The 24,091-nt window shown below is 38.3% G+C and overlaps 1 protein-coding gene across 7 annotated transcripts in view; it reads left to right on the plus strand.

Moving 5' to 3' along the window:
• LOC149553589 (Pseudouridine synthase family protein) overlaps positions 1–24,091 on the plus strand; it is a 321,934-nt gene that overhangs the window by 171,397 nt on the left and 126,446 nt on the right. For 4 of the 7 annotated variants that reach the window (XR_016353129.1, XM_089789008.1, XM_089789006.1 and 1 more), the window contains 2 exons: positions 18,810–18,870; positions 18,997–19,130. Coding sequence is in view for 6 of the 7 variants with exons in the window: in XM_089789008.1 (XP_089645134.1) it covers positions 18,810–18,870; positions 18,997–19,130 (195 nt within the window). In the remaining variant the exon portion in view is untranslated. The remainder of the gene's footprint in view (positions 1–18,809; positions 18,871–18,996; positions 19,131–24,091) is intronic. The other 3 variants (XM_089789007.1, XM_089789009.1, XM_089789012.1) reach the window with 1 other exon arrangement.

The following is a 24,091-nucleotide window of genomic DNA, read 5'->3' on the forward strand; positions in this document are numbered from 1 at the left end:
TTGAGAAAAGTAAAGAACATCCGGAACCTCCAACAAAGAGACAGAATGCAGTGCCATCAAGGGAAAGCATAATTGAGGCTAGAGCCCAAGAAGATAACACAAGTGAACAAAGGGCCACGGTGGAGGTGAGCTCCGATTCAGAATCAAGTGGTTACAGTGATAGCACTGAGTACTCTCCTCTCTCAGAGAATCAATATGGAGATGATATAGCAGTTACTAGTGGAGAAGAAGATGGGCTGATTGATAGTGAGGAAATAAGTTAGGCGCTTGTGGTCGTTAGTGATGATTGGCTAGTTGAACCAAATCAAGATTTGGGGAGATGAATCGCACCACTATGGTTAAGGAAAATGCTTATGCCAAGAGGCGAGGTAGTAACTACCTGAAAAGTTGAAGACATCCAAGGATTAATGGAAAAGGGTGATAGCGAGAACCAAAAACAAATGGCAAAAATAGTGGCAAAGGTGATTAGGAGCAACAGTGATGGTCACCGAAAGGTTCAAATTGCTATACCAACAGACAACAAGGCATTGGATGAGATTGTAGCTCATGAATACAAAATAGTAGAGCATAAATTGGGAAGAAACACAGATGACATGGAACGTTAGGATATCCAGGAGGGTATAGCTTCAATCAGAGAAAGGTTGAGGAAGGCAAATGAAAGGATCATAAAGTTGGAGGCCGAGAACAAATATTGGAGAGATTGCCAGCCTATCCAACAGTTGCACCAGGCAGCCCTTTCTCAAGACAGCGGGAGCAACATAGAACAAATATCGGCTCAACTGTATGAAGTCAGGAATTGGATCCATGATACAATCCAACATGGGCAAAATTTCTTACCTTCCTTTATCTCGACCTTCTGGTCATTAGTGACTGTTAGAGACAAATTCAAAAAATTTGAAGGTGAGTGGAAGGATTTCCTTCCAGTCAAGGACTTGGCCATTCCCAGGCTACAAACATTCATTGGGCTACCAGAAAAATATTTGGAAAGGGCCAAGTTGGTTGATGAAGGAGGATTTAGTACGGTTGAGTCTTGGTTTGTTTCCTTGACTACCAGATTGAGAACATTGAAGGAAATACAAAATGTGATAGCACAACACCGCCTAGGCGTTGGCACTTTCATTTCAACCATGATGAGCGACGTTAGGGCGGCACTTGAGTTTGAAGATATAAAAGAGGAGAGCATCAATGAGTCAGAGTTGGGATCAAGATTGAATGAGTTAGGGAAGGTTGCTATCAAGAAGAAACATTTGGCCATCCTTGCCTCCCTCAATGCCTTTATTGGATATGCCAAGGAATATGAGAAGGATCATGAGAAGACACTACAAGTAGCAAGTAGCATGATGAATTCAGTTGAGCTGAAGATGAAGCATACACCTTGCCCTCCCATGGAGGAAGTCAACGAAAGGCTAGCCAAGTTCATTGCCTTCACTAAAAGGATGAAAGAAATATTCGATGATCATTTGATGTAAGCCCAAGTGTCAATTTCTCTTTCTTCTAGGATAGGGTAGGTGTCTTATTTTGATTGGCTACCATTTTGGTGCCTTTTCATTGGTTGCCACTTTTTCTTTTTTTCATTGGTCCATTGATGAGGTGGCATCTTCTCATTGGCTGATGGGGTGGCAACCCTAATTAGGGTTTCTAGGATCCAATCTAGATCGTCAGTTTTGCCTCTTAATCTCTACCGTTGGTTGTACCATTTGCTCTCATTTGTAAAGGGTCGGAGAAAATTGTTGCTAAGATAATGCCAAAATCGCTTTTCTTTCTCATTGTTGTGACTTGCATGGTGATTAAGAACTTTTGGTATTGTTGCGTGGTTTCTACTTCCACTAGTTAAAATAGGATTTTCATTTTGAAGTTGTTAAAGTAAATTTCATTTTAAGAAGTTGCTAAGCAGAGAGAAAAGTAGATGGATAGTTGCATGGTAGTATTAGTAGATGTTTGATAGGGATCTATAACTAGGCCACTAGCATCCTAGCGGCTTGTTGGGAAGCCCTATGTGGTAAACTAGTTCATTTTCCTTTGAATCATTGCATCTATGGAAGTGGAGCTGCTGGTTAACTTTCATTAGATTCGATTCCCGTCCATTTGCTAATCTTTCCATTCATAGGAGTAGGAGTAGAATTGCAAGTAGTTTAGGAGTTAGAGTTTTGAAAAGGAAAGTTAGGAAGGCGTAAGTCACAAGAACAGTCACCCTCCATCACCATCACCTCCTCCATCAACATCATCTGGCATTCACACCGATCACCATCACCATCATTCCACCAAAGTCCAAGTTGTCCTCAAATAAATAGTGTAAGGTTGCCTACGTGATTACTAGCAAATCACATCGATATACTGAGTTAGTATCCACAGGTGTAAGGAACATTGGAGTTTTGCTTATATCCGCATAAGTATTAACTTTTCAAGAGAGGAATTGTATGTTTGATACTCCGTAGCAGATATTCAATTGCTATATGTTATTTAGTGATAAAAAATCGACACTCAACATTATCTGGCGCTAGAAGAAGGGCCTGAAAGTGCTTTGTTTAAGTACTTGTTGGTATTTAACTATGAAGAAGAATGGTGCTTCCCAGATCAAATCAACCTAGAGAAACTTGGGGAACACTCCAAAATCATATTGTAGCCAAATTGTGCTCAACTACTTGGGAAGAAAGTGAAATTACTAGAGGGTTTCTGGACACCTTTGACATATTGAATCAAGAAGAAAGGAAAGCACGAGCTATTGAAAGGAGAATTCAGAAGAGGTTGGAATGCCAAAGAGAACTAGAAAGGAAGCCTGAAAGAGAAAGGAAAGCACGAAGACAAGCTCAAGCTATTGTTGAAGAAAACTCAAATTAGAAAATCAATCGGGTTGGGATTATAGTCAAGCTAGATAGAAGAATTGGGTCTTTTTCCCCCGGAAGGTTTGAGAAACTGCAATCTGATAGAAGGCAGAGGATATTGAGATCTACATCACACCAGGAAGAGGATCTACTTGTGTTAGAATTTCATAAGAAATCAAGGAATCGTTGGGTAGCTAGAGGAGCCGGTCTCTATTCCCATCCTCTAGGAGGGGAATCCCAAATAATAGCTCCAAGGTTTCGGATCACCGCCCAGTTCTCGGTCCGTCTCGCCTCAGCAACTAAACCCCTAGAGTGTCTCAGCACAACAACATGTGCTCTAGTAAGGTCCTCATCCAAGAAGATCTTCGAAGGAATAGGGAATAGCTTCCTCTTCGATCTAAGAGTCCATAACTTGTCGGAAAGTGAGAGGAATCATAGAAAAGGGTAACATCTAGTCCGACCCAACACTCGTTTAAAATGATATCTAAGATGCCTAGCTGATCGAAGAGAAAGGAGTATCCAACTCTCATATGATGAGTAGTGAAACTAGGGAGGCCTCAAACACTTAGATTAAGCTCACGGGCTCGTCCCCAATGCTCCTCTGTAATCTTTTCGAAACCTGCAAGAGGAGAGGATTTGGGATTGGTGCAAACAGATGCTCAAGATTTGGACTTTTGCTCAGTATTAGACCAAAGAGAAGTGTGCTTAACCATGAGTTCATTTTGTTGTTCATTGAAAGTGTCAAGGTCCTCTAGTTGCTCTATGACCATGTTAAAGTGGGTCTTGATGTCTGCTGTTTTGGAAATGAGTGACAAAGAAATTGGAAAGGTTAGATCAACCTGCACCTTAATAGTAGCCATGGTTTCAAAGAGTGTTTGGACTATATCACTCAGACATTGGTTCTTAGCCTCCCTTTTGATCTGTTTGTTATAAAACCTCTGGTAAGTCAAAGAAGGAGCAAGCATAGCAATGGAAGGAAGTATGATATAGAGCCAGGCATGACAGGAGGCACAGAGGGTCCCCATGGGGAGGATGGTCTAGAAAGAAGCAACCCCAAGAAGCTTAGGCTGAAGCAAACTGAACTATCGCTGAACAACAGGACAGTGCTGCAATACCAAGTCTGTGCTAGTAGAGTCTGATAGTTAAACAATGACCAAAGTGCAGACCCTCCACCCTCTAAGCAACCACATGCAACACCACACAAGGAAGGAGACTTGTTCAAATACATACTAGGGTTGAAAACATTGAGCTTGCAAAGAGAAATAGAGACCTCGCAACTGTACAATGGTAAACAAATAAACAATAGTAGCGTTGACGAAAGATGAAGCACATTGTGTTAGAATGGGGTTGTTGTTACACCAAAAGACTGATTTGTCAATGCTTGATACAACCACTCAACTTATAGTACACAGGAGGTAGTTAAGCCCTTGTTACGAATCTCGAGGGGAGCGTTGAACAAATTTCCAACAATCTCTCCCTTAGTGTTACCCGAGGGTCTGAGGATTCGAACCTATGGCCAAGCTCTGATCATACTTGTTAGAATGGGGTTGTTACACCAAAAGACCAATTTGTCAATGCTCGATACAATCACTCAACTTATAGTACATAGGAGGCGATTAAGCCCTTGTCACGAATCGCGAGGGGAGTGCTAAACAAATTTCTAACACCTTGCACATATAGTAGAGAGCACACTACCATGTGTGAGTAGGGAAAATGCGTGAAAGGAAACATGTAGACAAAACCACCTGCCGTGTGAACAAGGAAACTCGTGCGAAATCAAATGCACAGTCAAACACAACTAGGTTGCCGGAACTGCAACCTAGAAATGATGATGCATAAGAGTCCAAAGAAACACCCATGACAGATAAAGCAGGCAGGAAGAGCTACAAAGCAAGCAAGATGAAGCAAAACAAAACACCCATGATAGTGACAAGAGCAAACACGGAGACCTGCAAAGCCAACAAACAAGCACGACTAGTGAACACTTGTGAAGCTAGCAAACAATGGCAAATAGTGAACATAATGCATGGGAGAAAGCATCTAGAGGCAGCGATGATTGTAGTCATCGTGGGTGCTCATGGCTGAGTTCTGCATAAAACTCATCATGTTCTAAGTTTTGTAAAATCTGATCCCTTAGCCTGAAGTTTATAGTAGCTATTGTAGAGATGTGCCTTCTTCGACTTAGGGCACCTGCCACGTTATTTTCCTTGCCTTTAATGTAACTTATGTCAAACTCGTAATCTACTAAAAATTCCAGCCACCTCCTTTGTCTAGCATTTAGATTCGGTTGGGTGAAGATATATTTCAAACCGTAATGATTGGATCTAAGTTCAAAAGGTTTTCCGATTAAGTAATGTCTCCACAATGGCAAGGCATACACAATAGCTGCTAGTTCAATATCATGGGGTGCATAATTCTATTCATAGTTTTTCAGTTTCCTAGATTCATAAGCAATAACTTGTTCATCCTGCATTAACACACCTTTTAATCCTTCTCCGGATACATCTGTTATGACTACGAACTGCTTTTTTGGATCGGGTACCTTTAATATGGGTGTTGTAGTTAGTTTTTCTTTTAAAAACTCGAAGGTTGATTGACATATTTCGGTCCAGATAAATTTCTTCCCCTTCCTCTCAAGTGAGGTGATTGGATAGGCTATCTTTGAGAAATTTTTGACAAATTCTCTATAGAATCCTATTAACCCCATAAAGCTTCTAACCTCTGTTACATTTCTAGGTATAATTCCTTAATTGCTTTTGTTTTTGATTGATCTACAACTATGCCTTGAGCTGATATAATGTGCCCCAAATATTAAATTTATTTTTGATAAAAAGCACACTTAGATAATTTTCCATATAGTTTATGTTCTCTTAATCTTTGCAAAATGATTTCTAAATGCCTTTGATGTTCTTCCTCATTCTTAGAATAGATTAAAATATCATCTATAAAGAGCAACACAAGCCTATCTAGGCAGTCTTGAAATATGTTGTTCATTAAGTTCATAAAGGTTGCTGGGGCGTTGGTTAACCCAAATGGTAATACTGTAAATTTGTAATGTCCGTACCTAGTTTTGAATGCGGTTTTATGTATATTTTCATCCTTTATACGAAGCTGGTGGTAACTTGACCTCAAATCAATTTTTGAAAACACTGTTGTGCCCTTCATTTGATCAAAGAGATCATCTATCCTAGGTAATGGGTACTTGTTTTTGATGGTAACTTTGTTGAGCATTCTATAATCTATGCATAATCTCATGGTTCCATCCTTTTTCCTCACAAACAATAATGGGGCTCCCCATGGTGAGACACTGGGCCAGATCAATTTTTTATCTAACATGTCATGAAGTTGGATCTATAATTCCATTAATTTTGTAGTTGTTATCCTATATGGTGCTCGAGATATGGGTTCTACTCCTGATATCAAATCTATGGTGAAATCAAATGCTTGGGAAGAGGGCAGTCCAAGAAGTTCTTCAAGAAACACATCTTGATAATTCTTTAAATAGGGGTATTTTTCCTCGAAAGATTCTTTCAACTTTTTTTTTCTGATTTCCCTATCTTCATAAACATAGTCATCTCCATAAGTGGTGGTTTTAGGTTCCCTTGTGTCCTCAATCCTGACTGCAAAAATCTCACAGCCCTTTCTTCTGTATCTTTTAAGTTGCATTGCAGAAATCTGTTTTGATCTAATTTCATGTTTAATCCTTGTAATGCTTGTTGGCCTACATTGATCATCCACATAGTTTACAATTTTGGCAAGGCAATCTACCTTGGCCTTATGTTCACTGGGCCAATTGATTCCTATGATAATGTCATAAGACTCCAGAGGTGCTACATACAAATTCAATTCCGTTGAAAAATTTGGAAAGTCAACCTGAGCTTCAAACTGTCATTGCTCTACCTTAGCCCTTGATTGGTTTACATATTCGACTGTCCATGATTTTCCATAAAGCTAGATCTTTTTGGAAACCTACTTAACAGTCTAGGTGATATAAAACATTCAGAGGCTTCAATATCAATTAAAATGGATGCAGGGTTTTTGTAGATTTTACCCGGAGTTTCAATGGGACCTATCTGCTGTTCTGAATGCCTATTATCTAGGGCTGCATGAATCCTCTGCTGAAATACTTGCTGTTGTTGCAGTAGAGGTGGTCATTGTGGCTGGTTGGTGTTAAATTTATTGGGGCACTTACTAGCATAATGATTCCCTCCACAGGTCAAGCATCCTAGAAGTGGTCCCTTCTCTTCATTATTCCTGTCATTCTTATTTGCATTGAAATTACCTTTAACATCCTTAACCCCATTTCCCTTTGACTCTAGTTTGCTGTACTTGAAGTTCTTAAATTGTCTTTTCTGGGGTCCAAAGTCAGCGCCTTTTGAATTCCAAGTTGTTTTCCTTTTATTGTCTTGGATGGAATCATCCTTTTGATTTTGTGTTCTTGTCAAACGACCTTCTCTAGAGCTTCCTCCATGGTTCGGGGGGTGAGAACATCTCCAGCTCTGCCTATTCTATTGTTCAAAGCCATAATAAATTTTCTCACTTTCAGATTGGTATCATGCTGATACGGTGGTACATATTTTAACAGTCGGGTGAACTTCTTCTAGTACTTATGTATTTATGTACTGACATGTCTCCTTGCTTTAAGTTTTGGAAGTCTAAAAGTTTCTGATCATAAAAGGTTGGAGGCAGCCAGCAATTTCTGAAAATGATTATGAAATTTTTCCAAGTGATCTTAGTGGTTTTTATATTTTGCTCAACTTTGGTGTTTCCCCACTAGGTTGCAGCTTCTCCGATAAAATGGTATATTCCCCAAATTGCTTTTCAGTTGATAGAGAAATTCCTAATTTCAAAATATTGTTCCATCTCTGTTAACCAAGCTTCTGCTTCCTCCCCAGACTCAGAACCGAAAAACTTGGGAGGTTTGATTTTCTTAATATCAGCTGATAGATCAGCTACTATTTCTTGTTTCCATTGTTTTTCTGATTGTTTGGGTGAGGAGGTTTTCTTGTTATGCTCGGAGACTTCTGTCTCTGCTTTAAGAGGTGGTGATGATTGAGTTTCCTCACGGTTTTGCCCCATTTGGGCTGCCATTTCATTCATTCTTCTTTCCATGTTTTCCAACTTCAATTGCATTTCTTGCAAGATCTGAAGCAATAAGTCATTAGAAGATTGAGTGTTTTCACGAATTATGCTTTGTTCTGCAACGTTCTCATTGTTGTTCATTTTATGTTTATTGTTTTCACCTATTGATTTACAAATTTGTGTGAATTAATTAGGAGAAGAAAAAATAAATATTCACAAGAGAAAAGAAGTCTTGCAGATGCATGTATTGCATGAATTAATAACTTAATTAACTTAATACTTTGTTGCTTCACTTGGAGCAACCTTATTTACAAAATTTCCTCTATTGAGGATGTTTACATCAAAAATATCTTATGCTTGCTTTACAACACTTAATTTTGGTTCAGATTGGTACATATCTCGCACCATCTAGGATCTATGGCATTGTAAAAGAGAGTTTCTCTGCCGAGCATTCCAGTTTTGGATCAACTTGTTCTTATATGTTGCCTTACTGGCAGTTGTCCATTTGACTCTTTCTTTCTTCATTCGTTGTATTGCCTGGTTCAGAGTTTCGTTGTCTCGAGGCATGGAATAGCAGGTGTAGTCATATTTTGGCATGTTTTAAATTAAATAAGGAAAGATGGGGAGTTGAGTCTTCTTGCAGGGTGTTTTACGTACTCGCATCTTGTGCAATCAGTCCAAAAATTTCAGGTTTCATAAAAGGTAGTGTGCCCCAGGTTCAGTGTTGAACCTAGTGCTCTGATACCATATGTAACAAACGAATTTTCGTAACGAATTTAAAACTCCTAATCATCTGATTTAATAAATAACTGATTCCATTTCACATAACAATGACTTCTACTAATTATAATAAAAGTAACTGTTTCTAATCTAACTGTATTTCATGTTCAACTGATGTAACGAGATCAAAAGGAATAAATAAATTTATATACATTGCTAACAATTTAACCATTTCTAATTGATAACATATTCAACTGAAAATAAAATAACGACTAACTTTCTTAAATGAATTATATCAACTAAAATATTTATTCAATATAAATGTCAATACTAGAAAACTAAACTGTCTAATTATTCTTCTAAAAGTAAAACTGTAAAAGAAACATACAGTGATAACAGAAGAATCCCTTTATCTTGTTGTTCAAACTTTGGCATTGGTGAGATGAGAAGCATTGACATAGGCTTAACCTCCCAACCTCGGACCATACTTATCTCCACACATCCTAACTTATTAGAACAGCCCTCCCTACCTCGAGATTGGGCTTGGGATATTCTTCAGTCCAGCAATCCGAGCTACTAGGTTGTTTGAGTGCCCAATCAGTTATACCTATATAACTGACATCTGCAGACAAACAAATGATCTTAAGATTGGCACATATGCCTAAAACTACCTTGGCCAAGGATTTCAGTTGGGTTCGTGAATCTGATCTCCACCACTCTACTTGACAACAGAGCCCATTTTCGGGACATGCATGAGCTATGAATTATTCATTATTCAAATCTGATTTCATTATTGATTTTTGTAGGTTAATTCCACCTCTTCACCCTTCTGTGGCTTCTACGCCCAGGTGAATCCTAGGTGTCTAAAAGATTATGATCACCTTGTTATTATATACACCTCTTCACCATTCTATGGCTTGTTTGCCGGTGAATTCCTCGGTGTTCATAAGATTATGAGAATTCTGATATTATTTACACCTCTTGACCAATTCTATGGCATCTTGTCAATGAATCCCTCGGTGTTAATTATTTTGAGTTTGTTCGGAAAATTGTGATAGCATGTGCATTGATGTTGATTCATACAATCAATCAAGTTTTCTACAGCTACCATTTGAATTCATAAATAGTGTAATACTCGATAAATATCTTAAAAGGTCTCAATGTAATGCAGGGAACAAACAACAAAGTACCATAAGTCTATATGTATAGCCGACTATGGATGGATACTCAAATCAGATTAGAAGGGAGTTATGCTCTTGAAACCACATTTAATCTCAGCCTATTTATTTATATTGATTGTCAACAGACATATATTCAGTGGAAATTGAACTATGAATTACATTGCTTCTATGGTATTTCATTCAGTATTGAAAAAGGTAGTTGACTACAATTGGGCTTAGACTTAGCAGAGGAAAAGGTAGAAGTAAGTCATGTGACCTCTGATAAAAATATGGCTTTTCTTGCCTCAGCCGGAACTCCTGTTCACTCGCTAAGTGATACTTTTCTCAGACTTCTATCACTAGTAGAATTGAGGAAAGGATGGGAAGTCGGGAGTGTGAAATACTGGAAGGTTGTTCTGCTGTGAATGTCCAAACTTGGCCTGGTAGGATTCACGGCATATAGAGAAAAGAGAGGAAAGAAAGTTTGGAGGAAGGAATGATCCACTAAATCAATTCATGGCTTCTGTTAAAGGTTAGCCGAGACTTCTCGACTTCTATCAGTTTTCAAGATGACCATTCAAATACTAACATAAATTTGATTTGAAAGGAAGATAAATAAAGAGGGAAAAGATATAAGGAGTTGAAGAGTTATAAACTTAATTTTATTATTATAATATGCTCTTATATACATTTACATAAGTATATTGATGAGGTGACATCATTAGATTATGTTATTATAATTTATTGGTGCCATTTCATTTTTATATTTATGTGTTCGTATTTAAGTGTTTATTATAATGATAAGATAAAAATTTAGTAATCAATCTATAAAGGTATGTATTATATTTTAATTAAATTATTTTATGTTTTTATTATATTGTTTTCATTAATAGCTCATGCGGTCCCATAATGTAACCTGTGGACAAGTCTTCGTATCCTTTCCAAGGGAGTCTTAGGTCATACTTGCTGATCCTGATGACTGAACCAAACGACAATCCCCTCTCTTCAGTCTTCTCCTGCAATCACCCAGTCGAAACATTCTCACCAAAACATTAATTCCAACAAAATATATTGATCGCTAATTCAAATCAAACATCTGCTAATCATCTAATAACAGTTATAGATTACTGGTCATTTCATCAACGTCTATAAATAACTAACTCATTTCACTTGATCATGAAAAGAAATAATTCTTTAACAGTTGGTACAATGTATATAAATAACTAACTCACTTCACATAATTATGAAAGGAAATAATTCGTTAACAGTTATGTTTAAATAATATAAAAAAAATTAGGGCAAAATTTGGGATGTAACAGTTTGGGCAAGGGATATTACATTGGTATCAGAGCTAAATCCTGCCATCCTGAGGGTTTAGCAATCACAAGCCACCTGGGGTTGGCTCTCACAGATTTTTCACCATCAGGTGAGCTTTGTTTGACAGGGAACAAGATTTTATTAGGCAACTAGACACCATGGGTGACTGGTAAGAGCGTAGCCCACCAAGAGACAATCGGAATGAGGATCAGGAAAAAAGAGAATTTTTCAGAGCAATGGTTATAGGACAAGAGCAAATGGCTCAGGCTTTGCGGGCACTCACCACCATGGTTTAGCACATGAACCCATAGGACAGATGGAATCTGGAACGAGGGGATAACAGGAGTGCAGTAGGATCAACTAGAACTCATAGAACTCTTTCCAGAACAACAGATAGGCCCACACGTCCTACTTTTGTTAGAGAGGAACCAGTACAGGAACCAATAGAAGAAGTTGAGGATGAGATATTTGCAGATATCCTTATGGCTGCAAATGATGAATGAGAATTATTGGCACCACAGGTTTGGGAGAGGATGACCTTTGAACGCTTTGTAAATCGGAGGAGAGAACATTATAGGTCACTCATGCAGGATAGGAGGCCTAGGGGTCAAAATAGTGAGCTGAAGAGGGCTACAGGCAAGCTTACTATGCCTACATTTCATGGGAGTGGTAAGATGACAGCTCAAGCTTGGATTCATAAGCTTGACACATTCTTGGCATAGAGGCTAATGAAAGAGATTGAAGCTATCAAATACGTCACTTTGCATTTGGTGGGAGTAGCACATGATTGGTGGTACCATGGTATGGTAACAGTTTAGCATAATCAGGTGATAGAGTACTAGGACTTCGTGGATAGGTTGGTTGAAAGATTTGACAAGAAAGATCCAGAGGTTTACTTCTGAGAATTAGCATAGCTGAAACAAATAGGCAACTTGGAGTATTTCATTGGTGAATTTCAGTGGTTGGCAATCATGGTGCCAAACATTTCAGAGCGTAGATTGATAGTTCTTTTCATTGAGGGCCTATCTGAATCACTAATAAGTTGGATAAAGGCATCTGATCCCATTTCTCTACAGGAAGCTATGAAAAAGGCAAAAAGTATGGAACATGCAGTCCCAACAAACAAATTTCAGTCCAAAGGAGCATCTTCTAGTAAGGATAACAAACCATTTTATAAAAAACTAGAGAGGACTGATTTTAAAAATGATTTTAAAGATAAAACTCCAGTACCTTTTGACAGGGAAACATTAAATGATTTGAGGAAGAAAAAATTATGTTTCTACTATAAGGGACCCTATGATGCAAACCATGAGTATCCTCTTAGACCAAAAGGAAAAGCTAACAAAATTATGTTGGCATACTATGAGGAATCAGAATCAGATAATTCGGACCAGCAGTTTGATATAGAGGAAATAGATGGTGAAAAAAAGGAAGACAAGGCTAAAAACTTGTCTAAAATGGAGTCACGGATGGGGAAGGAGATGGGCAACTTAGGGAAGCTCGTCTTACTAGTATTAAGTAGGAAGAACCATTTTAAATGAGAGGAGTACTTGCTAGACAACGAGTTATAACTTTGGTTGATATCAGTGCCACTCATTATTTCATTGATGCTAGGTTGGTGGAGAAGTGTGGCATACAAACAGAGGAGTTTGGGGGAATGAGAGTGAGGGTAGCTAATGGCTATGTCCTCAATTGTGATCGGAAGATCACAGGACTCCCTTTGGTGGTTAATAATTATGCCTTTAAGGCAGATTTTTATGTTGTGGCTATGAGAGATACAGATATAGTCCTTGGGATGAGTTGGTTGCACAATATTGATGAATTCACTCTTAATCTCAAGGAGATGGAGATGAGGTTTAAAGTGAATGGGAAGACACAAATTCTTAAGGCAATTAGGGATAGTGATTTCAGAATGGTCTCTTTCTGGAGGATGGCTAGATTGATTCGACATGATCAGGTAGAGTGGGCACCAGAGTGCATGTTAATGGCATCACAGGAGGGACAACAGAAGATTGAATATCCTCCTGATATTCAGGAGCTTAGAGTTAAACACTCTAAGGTGTTCAGTGACATTCCACTAGGTAGACCACCAGACAGGGATATTGAGCACATCATTGAGTTAGAGGAGGTGGCTAAGCCCATCATGATTACACCCTATAGGCATCTGAAGAGGTTGAAGGATGAAATTGAAAAAAACATAAAGGAGTTGCTATGGGCCACATTAGACCAAGTCTCCTTTCACTTCTTCAGTGGTGTTGGTGAAGAAGAAGGATGTGACATTGAGGATTTGCATTAATTATAGGGTGCTTAATAGGAAGACAATTAGATACAAGTACCCCATTCCCAAGATCGATGAGTTGATAGATGAGCTTCATGGAGATTGCTTCTTCGCAAAGATAGATTTGAGATCAGGTTATCACTAGATTAGAGTTAGAGAGCAAGACATTGAGAAGACAACCTTTAGATATCATTGTGGCCATTTTGAGTTTGTAGTTATGCCATTTGGGCTAACTAATGCACTTGCTACTTTTCAGGCAACAATGAATAGGGTTTTCCATCCGCAGTTGAGGAAATTTGTACTTGTCTTCTTCGATGATATCTTGGTGTACAGTAGATCTTGGGAGGAGCACTTGGTTCACCTTGACGTGGTGTTGGATATATTGGGTAGAGAGTCCTTGTATGCAAAGGAGTCAAAATGTGATTTGGGTATGACAAAAGAGTTGTATTTCGGTCACATCATCAATGCAGAAGGCGTACGCATGGATCCTGAAAAGATTCGTCCCATTGTGGAGTGGCCTTCACCGGTAAACCTTACATAGTTAAGGGGCTTTCCGGGATTATGTGTTTTCTATGGGAGGTTGTGAATGGATATTCCATGCATGCAACACCTTTGACAGATTTGATGAGAAAGGGAACTTTCTTGTGGACTCCTGAGGCATAGGAGTGTTTGGAGAAATTTAAGGAGTTGATGACTTCCTGTCTAGTGTTAGCATTACCAGATTTTAGCAAATCTTTTGAGCTACACTGTTATGCTTCTGGAGAGGGCATTGGAGCGGTGCTTATGTAGGAGAAGCACCCTATTGCTTATGAGAGCAGGAAATTACGAGGGCTAGAGTGAAGTTTTAGCATACATGATAAGGAGATGTTAGCCATTATGCATGCTTTGGCTAAATTCAGGCAATATTTGGTAGGTAGCAAATTTTGTATCAAAACCAACCATAATAGCCTAAAACATTTTTTGGTGTAACGAGATCTCAATGATAGGCAATAGAAGTGGGTGAGTAAGTTACAGTCCTATGACTTTGATATTACATATTTTAAGGGGACACAGAATGTAGTTGTTGATGCTTTATCACGTAGGCCCCATTTGAGCTTATTGACGGACATATCGGAGGATTGGAGACACTTGATCCTTGCAGAGTATGAAAATGATGCGTGGACAGATGGATTTATAGATGGAACTATTCAGGACAGCAGATACACCCTTGTGAATGAGCTCATCATGTACAAAGGGCAAATATTTTTGGTCCCAGGCTCAACAGGGAGGAGGATATTTAGGTGGCAAAGTTGTTCTTCAGGGAGATACGCAGATTACATGGCTTATCTCGGAGCATTGTGAGTGATAGAGACAGCAGGTTTATGAGTCACTTTTGGTAGGAGCTATTCAGGTTGTGTGCAACAGAGCTCACTCCGAGTACTAGCTACCACTCAAAAACAGATGGTCAGACGAAGATAGTGAATAAATGGGTGGAGGGATATCTCAGAAATTTTATAGTAGGGCAACAGAAGGCATGGGTAAAGTGGATTTATCTCTGTGAGTATTTCTACAATACCACTTATCACATGTCTATTTAGATGTCACCCTTTATGGCCTTGTATGGGTATGAGGCACCCAATTTTATGGATCTTCTTTTGAGTGATAGTAGAGTGCCCAGTGTAGGTGATTTGTTACAGGAGAGTCAAGACATTGTTAGGACTCTCAAGGATAATATAACCAAGGCACAGAATCAACAGAAGCACTGTGCAGACTAGAAGAGGACTGAGCGAACTTTTCAACGGAAGTCATTAAAAAAATTAAAATTAAAAGGTGACTTTATATTTAATTAATTTAATTTTCTAAAAGCACAATTAATTATTGTATTGCAAGGGAGAAGCTTCTAGGTAGTGCATTTTCTAGAAATACAACTAATTATTGTATTGGAAAAGGGGGAACTTATAGAGAATGCAATTAAATAATATTTTATTTCCTTCTAGAAGGGTGAAGGAAAAGAATAAATAGAGGTGAGAGCTTCTTTATTAATCATCCGATTATTGTGAATTGCATTTGATATAAACTTGGGAGAAGAAACTAAGGTTTCTGATTTTAGTTAGCCATTGGAGAACGTCAACTCTTCATTGTTGCAACCATTTGAGGTGGTGAAATATCCACTGAATTTGGCTTACAGGAGAGTTTCTTTCTAGAGTTCTATTTGTGCTTGAATTGGAGATTACATTTTGGCTACTATAGTATGCATGTACAATGCCGCGCTACAGTATTTATGTTTGATTCATCTCCATTCTTGGGCATCACTATTATTGGGCATCACTATTATCAGGTTCCTCTTGCAACTATTAGTAGTTAGCATTGTAATTTTTAAGCATATGATTTTGCTGTGATAATTCAAAATCAGATTTTGGCATTACTATAGTCATTGTTGTAAGCCCATTTGTCTTGGCAAACTCATAGCAACATTGTACATAAGAATGAATTCAATTAAGGAGACACATGTTGCACACCATTTGTTTGACGAAATGTCCATCTAATAGCATATATGATCAGCATAATAGTTGTATGTCAAAATGTTAGTTGGCTATAAGTATGCATTCCATATCTAGTTTCCATGTATATGCATTGAAAATACCAAAAGAATTGCACTTGCATATTAGTTCATTGTAAGAGGCATTGAAATTTCATTTGCGAACATTCTAAATTTCTTAGCATTGAAAGGCAGCATACAATTGTTTGACAATATTCCTTAAGCTAAAATCAGTCAGTTTGGGCAAGGGATATTACATAAATCCATGTTATTATGGCCCATTCAAGATCTCCCAAATGGTGGGAAAAGCAACTTATGAGTTAAAGTTACCAGTGCAAAATAGAGTGCACAATATCTTATGTCTTACCTCAAAATGGCATTGGGACATAATGTGATACCTTATGTGAACCTTCTTCGTGTTGGTGATAAAGAGAAATTGATTTTGGTACACAAGGCTATCATTGACACTAAAGAGCAATTTTGCAGAAGAGGACCATCAAAGAATATTTGGCTAAGTTGAATTTAATGTCGGAGAATGCAACATGGGAAAGCGATTAGATTTTGTAGCATCCATAGTTGAGATTGCATGTAGGAAAATAGGGTTGAGGAGGCTGGATTGTAATGTGCTCGTTCTAGCTAGTTTCACTCATTAAGGGTAGTCTATCACTAGATTCTTGTAGGCTAATAGGGATGATTAGGGGACACATGTTGGGTTGTTTCTCTAAAGGTTCAGATAACATGTTCAGAGTTGACTCGACAACATTCACGCATTATTTGTTTTATTGCAAAATCTGCTATGTTTAATGAATATCAAACTTAGATATATTTCGTAAAGTGTGTTAACAATATCAAGTCACTTGAGCGTTATATGGATGCCTCCTTATTGGTAAGATAAAATTATATTAAGAGGAAAGATTAAAGCCAACTTAATTAGGAAACCTTAAAGTGGTGTTGGAAAGGCAAGATACCCTAATTAGGGCATAGGAAATGGAAAGTATTTAAAAGACATTTGGAGTTCATTTTAGGCCATGCTGTTTATCATTTCTCTTTCCTCCCAAGGATTTTTGGCTAGGTGCTAGGGTTTCTAGCATAATGTAGTGAAGGCAAAGGTTCATGAAGGTGTGCATCTAAGCGAGTGAAAGATCTCTCCAAGGTGTTGTGGAAATCTCATCTTAGTGGTTTCATTTGAGGATCAAGAGATTTTTGTTTTGAGGATTTGTTGGCTGTGATTTCTGATTTAGCTGCCTCCTTACTTGGCTGCACAATTTGGGCATCATTTTGGAGTGTTGGAAGGGTTGTCTCTACTTTTGCTAGTGTGGGTTTGCAAGTTTTTTTCTTTTATCTCTTGACAACAGAGAGGGCAGTTGTTCATGTTGTTTTCAAGAGTTTGTGAGATCAGTATCAGCAATTTCCGCATATAAGCAGGCTGTAGAACTTTAATCAAGGTGTGGTATTTCCTAGGCCAAATCACTTAGGGTCTGGGAGGTTATTTCTGCAATTTGGAGGCTCTTATGTCAGATTTCCTTGTTAAGACAAGGTGGAGCCAACAAGCTTGAGGTTTCTTTAACTTCTTTTTTGAGTCATCTAGTTGGCTCGTACCTCCATTTTCAAAGCTGTAGTTAGCTGTTTCAAAGCTTCTTGCAGAAAACTATCTAGGGGCATTTTTGGGCATTTTAAAATCTGACAGGTATTTATTGTTTTTTCTCAACTGGGTTATTCCCATATACATCAGTTCTTGTAATTTCAGTTTGTAATAAAAACTGGAATTTTTTATTTAAAGTGGTATATTGATTTTTGCACGTATTCCTAATATTTCTAAGATGCTAGTTTTTTTTGGGTAACAGGTATATTTTTTCATGAGTTATTTTCTTGGTTACCGGTTCGCACCCTGGACCATCAAACCAGGTCTGGGTGCGAAACTCGGGTTCCTTGCTGGGTGTGGGTAGGGTTCTTGAACAGAGATGTTGCCTGTAAAAACATTAGAAACCAATTTTTTTATTTGTTTTTTCTTTCTAATCCTAAAACGGCCGCATATGAAGCCTCCAAACACATTTCGTTTCACCTTTGCTCTCTCCATCTTGCAAGTTTAAAGTGAAGTCTATAATGCATAGCGCGCACACCCACACGAACCCATATGGATCATACTGGGAAAAAAATCATGAACCCACGTACCAGGTTCTCATATCCGAGCCTGTCTCCCAACCTGAACCAGTTACTTATGCTATTTTAATATCTTTCAGGCAAGCAGATAATAAATCAAGAAACACAAAAAAATATAAAATTTGTAGATTATAGTGTTCCAGATTAGGGTGGGACATTACACCATCTTTCATTGTATTGCAGTACAGCTACAATTCAAATACAGTTGTGTTTTTGTGTTCCATGATACTGGTTTATAAGCTATTGAAATAAGGGAACAATTTTAGTAACTGTAGCTGATGGCCACAAGCACATATACTGTTCTCTGCCCCTTGGTTTACAACTTTACATAGCTTATGTTTAAGGCTTTTTGATTGTTATTAGTCATTGTGTTGTATTTTCCTTTTTTCTTTTCACTAAGTTATTTCTCAGCATTACTTCTCAATTATATCATAGCTGTGAATCTTAATTTTTCATCAACTGTATTCACTTTGTAGAAATATGCTAAGTTTCAATTTTAGTGTAATGGATTTGCTGTTATATCTGTGAATATTCATCCTTACACTATTTGTTCTTACAATGTTATGGTTATAACATTCTAAATTGTGTTTACTGATATACTCTTGAAATTTTAGTTTTCTTAAAGGGTTTACTCTTTTAGTCAGGTGTGCAGGTTTCACCTCTGCTGAGGTTTTACTCTACAGATATTTGTCAGTTTTTGTTAGATTTGATGTTTATGATCTTGAAATCTCATAAGAGGTTAATATTTTCAGGTTTAGCTGTTTGAGTAGAGAATATAAGTACTACTTTTTGCGCGAGAACCTTGACATATGTGTGAGTATGGTCAGGCGCTAGATTTGTTGGAGCAATAGTTTGGATGTTGCAATTTATTATAGATTTTTCATGCTGAAATCAAAAGCAGATGTATAACTAGTTGTATTTGTATTAATGCATGTGTAGCAGGGAATGGAAGTTGCATGTAGGAAGTTTTTGGGAGAACACGACTTCCGGAATTTCTGTAAGATGGATGCATTGAATGTGCATATTTATAAGCGGCAAATCTCATGTTTTAAAATTGTTTCTTGCAGTGAAAGGTTAAAAACTATCATCTGTTGCTTTTGATTTTGATTCCAGTTCTTATTGATCTAGATTCTATTACATATGTAGTGTAAAGAGGTTTCTGTTCTTGTATATCGTAAGGATAAATTTCAAGCACTTGCAAGCTCAAATTTTCCTTCCAGTTCCACCTCTAGGTCATCTTCCTTTTGTGACTGTTTTCTGGCCACGTTTGATGTTAGCATCGCAAGCATTTGTTAAGGAGAAATTGAGGTGTTAGGTTTGTGTTTCTATGTCTAACTAGTCTACAATACTTTCCTTTACCAGAAACTCTCTGATTAGAGCTATAAGAAAAGAATGTAACTGTCAATGTTGTTGTAGAGCTACAAATAACTCTTTTTTTTTTCAGTTTCCTTGACTACTTATGCCAGTTATAAGCTTCTGATTAATTGTACCCTTATGGTGCATTAATTGTCTCTGCATCCTTTGATATGCTAGCCAACAAGACCTTGATTGTTGGTCATGGAGCCTCAGCCCAAATGAACATCTTGATATTCACACCTACTAAGGTTTTGCATTGTAGAACACAAATTTACTACAGAGAAGGGGAGGATGGGGCGAGGAATCAATAGTAAATAAATCTTAAACTTTAATCCAATTAGATTCTTAAATAAAATTATTTCTAATTGAATACTGAAATGAAAGCACCAAACAACTGAAGAGGGGCACAACATTAAGAACAATGCACAAAGATCTGACATGGAAACCCAGATTGTAAAAAAAAAAAAACATTGTAAGAATTGCCACTAGGATCTACTGTCCTAATGCAGCCTCACAAAGAAATTTGAATTACAAAATTTGAGGGCATCTACACTAAGGAGTCACCAAACCTTTGTTCTAGATCACCAATTCTTACACAATTTGAACACCTACTCAATCATCCTGAGCATCAGCCTAGTTTCAAATTTAAAATGATTACAATTCTGTGATTTTCTTTAGAAGTAAGCACAAACTGAAATCCCGACACACAAAAACAATTATGATTACTTCTCTGCAAGATGTATAAAACCTCTTTGTAGACTGATTCAAATAGAACAAATGTTATTATAAATACTGCAACTTGATTTAAAACTGATTTGAGAATCATTAACTGATGGATGTCTAAGTTCTCTACTTTCTTTGATTGGTTAATCTTAGGTGAAGGAAAAGCAATACATATCATGAGGCAAGTCTGAGCTGATTCTTTTTTAGCTTGGTCTATGACCCCGCAACCACTTTGTGCATTTCATCTCTCTGCTAGCAGTCACCAACTTTCCTTAGCAATGACGGTGCATGGTAGCCTTCTTAGCGACTGCATTAGGTTCTTTAGCTCGTTTGGCCACTGCTCTTGTTTGTTCTTGCACTTCCTCTTTCATTCCTGCCTATGCCTTCTCTATGCTCCTGTCGCATTTGATCTTTCTGCAGCTCAACATCTGTTACCTTCGTTGTTGTGTGTTTCTTGCCTTCTTTGCCGTCACGACCAAGGTGTGGATCCTTTCCCTCTGTGTGACTCCTCTGTCGGGCGCATAACTCCAGGTTCCTTCTGGCCATCTGCTCTGCTGCACTATACGTTTGTGCTGAGTTGTCTTCACCGTGCATCCTTGGTGTGTTTGCTTTATTGGGCTTTGCTTTCCTGTGTGGACGTGTTCCAAGTTTTGGCATTTGTTCTGCTCCGGCACTATGCCTTGTCTCTCCTTGTTCAGTCTCCTTGCTCCTCCCAACTCTTGGTGCATTGAGTGTTGTCAGCTTGTTTGCTAAAACACTGCTGCTTGTACATGTTTGCCACTGTGTCTGCTCTAGATCATTTATGAGCACTACTTGTTCTCCAACGCGACTCTGCTGAAGTGTTTCAGTGACTCCACTGCCCCAGACTCGAGTTTTTCTTGCTTGCTCCTACCTTATTGCTCTCGCCTGTGCTTGCCTCAGATTGTTGGTGTTTTCTTCCTATTTGGCTTGTTAGCATGTTGACCTCTGCTGAGATTTACCAATCGCAACCTCCTTCTCTGACATATTAGAGGCTTTAGGATCGCCTTACCCACCTCAAAGCGGATAACCTGCTCCTGAGAGACACTGTGCTTACTCTCTCAGAGACAATTGAAACATTCAAACTGTAGACCAATTCCAATAATACTCTCTTGAGCAGTTTTTCTACAACAATCACATCTGAGACAAGCAGTATCAAATCCAATCTAGACTCGTCATTGGACAGTTGGGGGAACTTGATACCATGAGAGACAATCAAACATAAATAGTGGCTAAGCACTCATCGCTGCTATCTAATATCGAGGAGACAGTTAAAACATGGGCTTCCTTATGTGATAATTCTGGGGCTGCACTTGTTTTAGGTGTTGAGAAGATAGTTCAAGGGAAGATTAACGATGAATGTTCGAGGCATGCACATGAACTAAATTTGCATGTCTGGGGATTCCCTCCTACCGTGGACGCCACTTCTGCCGGATACTCCTTTCTCAATGACTAGCTAGGCATCTCTGATATTTTATTGGATAGGTGTTGGTTTGGCCTAGATAACACTCTCTACCTTTCGTTTCTCTTTTTAGCCAACAGGGTTCGAGCTCTTAGGGCGAAGAGGAAGTTATTCCCTTTTCCCACCAAGTTTCTTGTTGATGAAGATCTCACTAGGTCATAGGTGACAAAGTTGAAACAGGGCAGGGGCCTTTTTGCTAAAGCAAGGTGCAACAAGAAATAGGTGGTCATTTGGGACCTCAGAGTGGTTATTCGTGATTTCCCTCCCAATGGTTGGGAACCGAGACCAGCCCTGGAGGCCAAATGATGGTCTCGCCAACAGTTGGGCAAGAGCGAGCCCTCCATTGGCTCTTTGCTTGTTAATTGTTGGAATGACAATGGCTCTTTATGGTCCTTGTCTGGTCTATTTTCGGATGTAGTGGGATTTGTCGGTATTCTAGTTGTTACTTAGACTCACGAGAGGCCCTATGATAACCCCAACTGGTTATGACCTCAACAAACACCAATTCCCTTCCCGATCTAATTGTTTGACATTTCGTCAAACACTTTGAGAGCATGCTCTAACCAGCTAAGCAAGATGATATGAAGGAATCATATTGTTTTGTTATGAATTTCGTATTTTTTTGTGTTTCTCATATAATTTTTTTTTTTCAAAGAAGTCCATATATAAATATGAAATGAGTGTAAGCCAGAATAAATTCTGAAATAATTGGAAACAATGAGTTCACTAATTTTGCATTTACAATGTTTCATTCAACATACTAATTTGCAAATTTACAAGTAACCAATTTATTGAAAATTGCAAAGAACTTGGATGCCAATTCAAATCCTCTTACGACTGCAAGTTGTAGAATCATGATCTGCCTTTTTTCTGAGTCTCATGTGTAGTGATATTGCCAAGAAGTCCCTACTGAATAGTAAATGCGGCCTTCCAACAAGTTTGTAGACTCATCACTACAAACCGCAGGCCCTATGATTAAACGCAGGTCCCAAATATATGCATGTGGCCTTGCAAAAATTGATCGCAACCCCTAAAATGATGAATGCAGGTTGGGGAAGTTAATCACACAACCACTAGATAGCCAGGTGACTTCAGCAAATTGGAGAACAATGGCTTTCCAAGACAATGGTTGTGAATTCCAGGTAAAAACACAGCCCTTCAGCACATCATAACTCCTGCTCCAAAAATGCAGGTATGCAACAGCCTTCAATTCACTCAATTGGATTCTCGGGTTACTTCTTGCTAATATTTACTCTCTCAGATACAACCGAATACAGAAGGGAATCTTAAGAATTCGAACTTCAACACATTCAGCAGAGAAATGCTTCCAACCACAGTAATCATAGCTTCAGGAAGACAACAATAATTCTCAGAATTTGATCCACAATACTTCCGTTGTGGAATCAATGCACAACTCAGAATCAAACCTCTTATAGTTCAGCAAGGGCACAAAATTCAAGAAACTCATAAATGTCACAAAAAAAAAAAAAAAAAAAAATCAGTTGGATGCCATTTCAAATGAAATGAGCTCATATTTATAATCCCTTGTTGGCAAAAGTTTCCCAAAAGAACTGAGTTCTAGAACTGCAGAAGTTTCCCAAAAGAACCCAGCTCTTGAAGTTGAAACTTTCCAACACAACTCTTTTAGTAATATCTCTTAATGACATTATTATAATTAAATATTATTATTATAACAATGCAACTTTAATAATTAATTAATAAATAAGAGCTCATGCAATTAATAACCACATCCACTGTAGCTGACGACCAATTGCAAGAGCCACCCACAACACTGCCAAAAATAGACTTACTAAAATAGTAAGTATTCCATTGAGACCCCCTAATCACCCTATCAGCTCATGAGGGTTTCTATAATGAATTGACTTAATCATCCTCAGAAGCATGCCAAAAATGGGGACATTATTTCCCCGTCCGTCCTCCTCCTGAATATGATGGATACCATTGGTTGTTTGTTTGTAGAGATGAGGTCTGTGCTTGTTGTGGTGTTCGTAGCTTTGGGTGTGTTGCCTATTTGATTAGAGATGGTCTTTTCGACTCTGCCTTGGTTGTTCATTGTGACACCTTTGTTAGATTTTTATAGATCCATATTGGTTGTATGAGTTGTCATCACTGTGATATCTTTGTGGTCATCTCCTACTTTCCGGCTGATTTGTTCACCTTTTGCCATGCACAGTATTGAGGACAGCGGCCCTTTTATGGACTTGCACGCATGCATCTCCCATTTCGGGGCCATTGGTGGCATCATCATTTTAGGGGACTTCAATGCATGGTCTAGTGACCTTCAGACTCCTCTTCATGACCGAGGATCTGACTTGACTTGTACTCTAGAGATAGATCCATATCCTATTAGCTTAGGTCTTTAACACCTTTTTGAGGATTGTCGTGGGCCTCTCCTGCTATGGTCAACATTTCCTCCAACTATGCGACTCTTTTGGGCTTGCGATTTTGAATGAG

This window comes from Cupressus sempervirens, chromosome 6 (genome assembly GCF_028749045.1).
Source record: "Cupressus sempervirens isolate cs-2001-9-10 chromosome 6, ASM2874904v1, whole genome shotgun sequence".
Classification (NCBI taxonomy): Eukaryota; Viridiplantae; Streptophyta; class Pinopsida; order Cupressales; family Cupressaceae; genus Cupressus; species Cupressus sempervirens.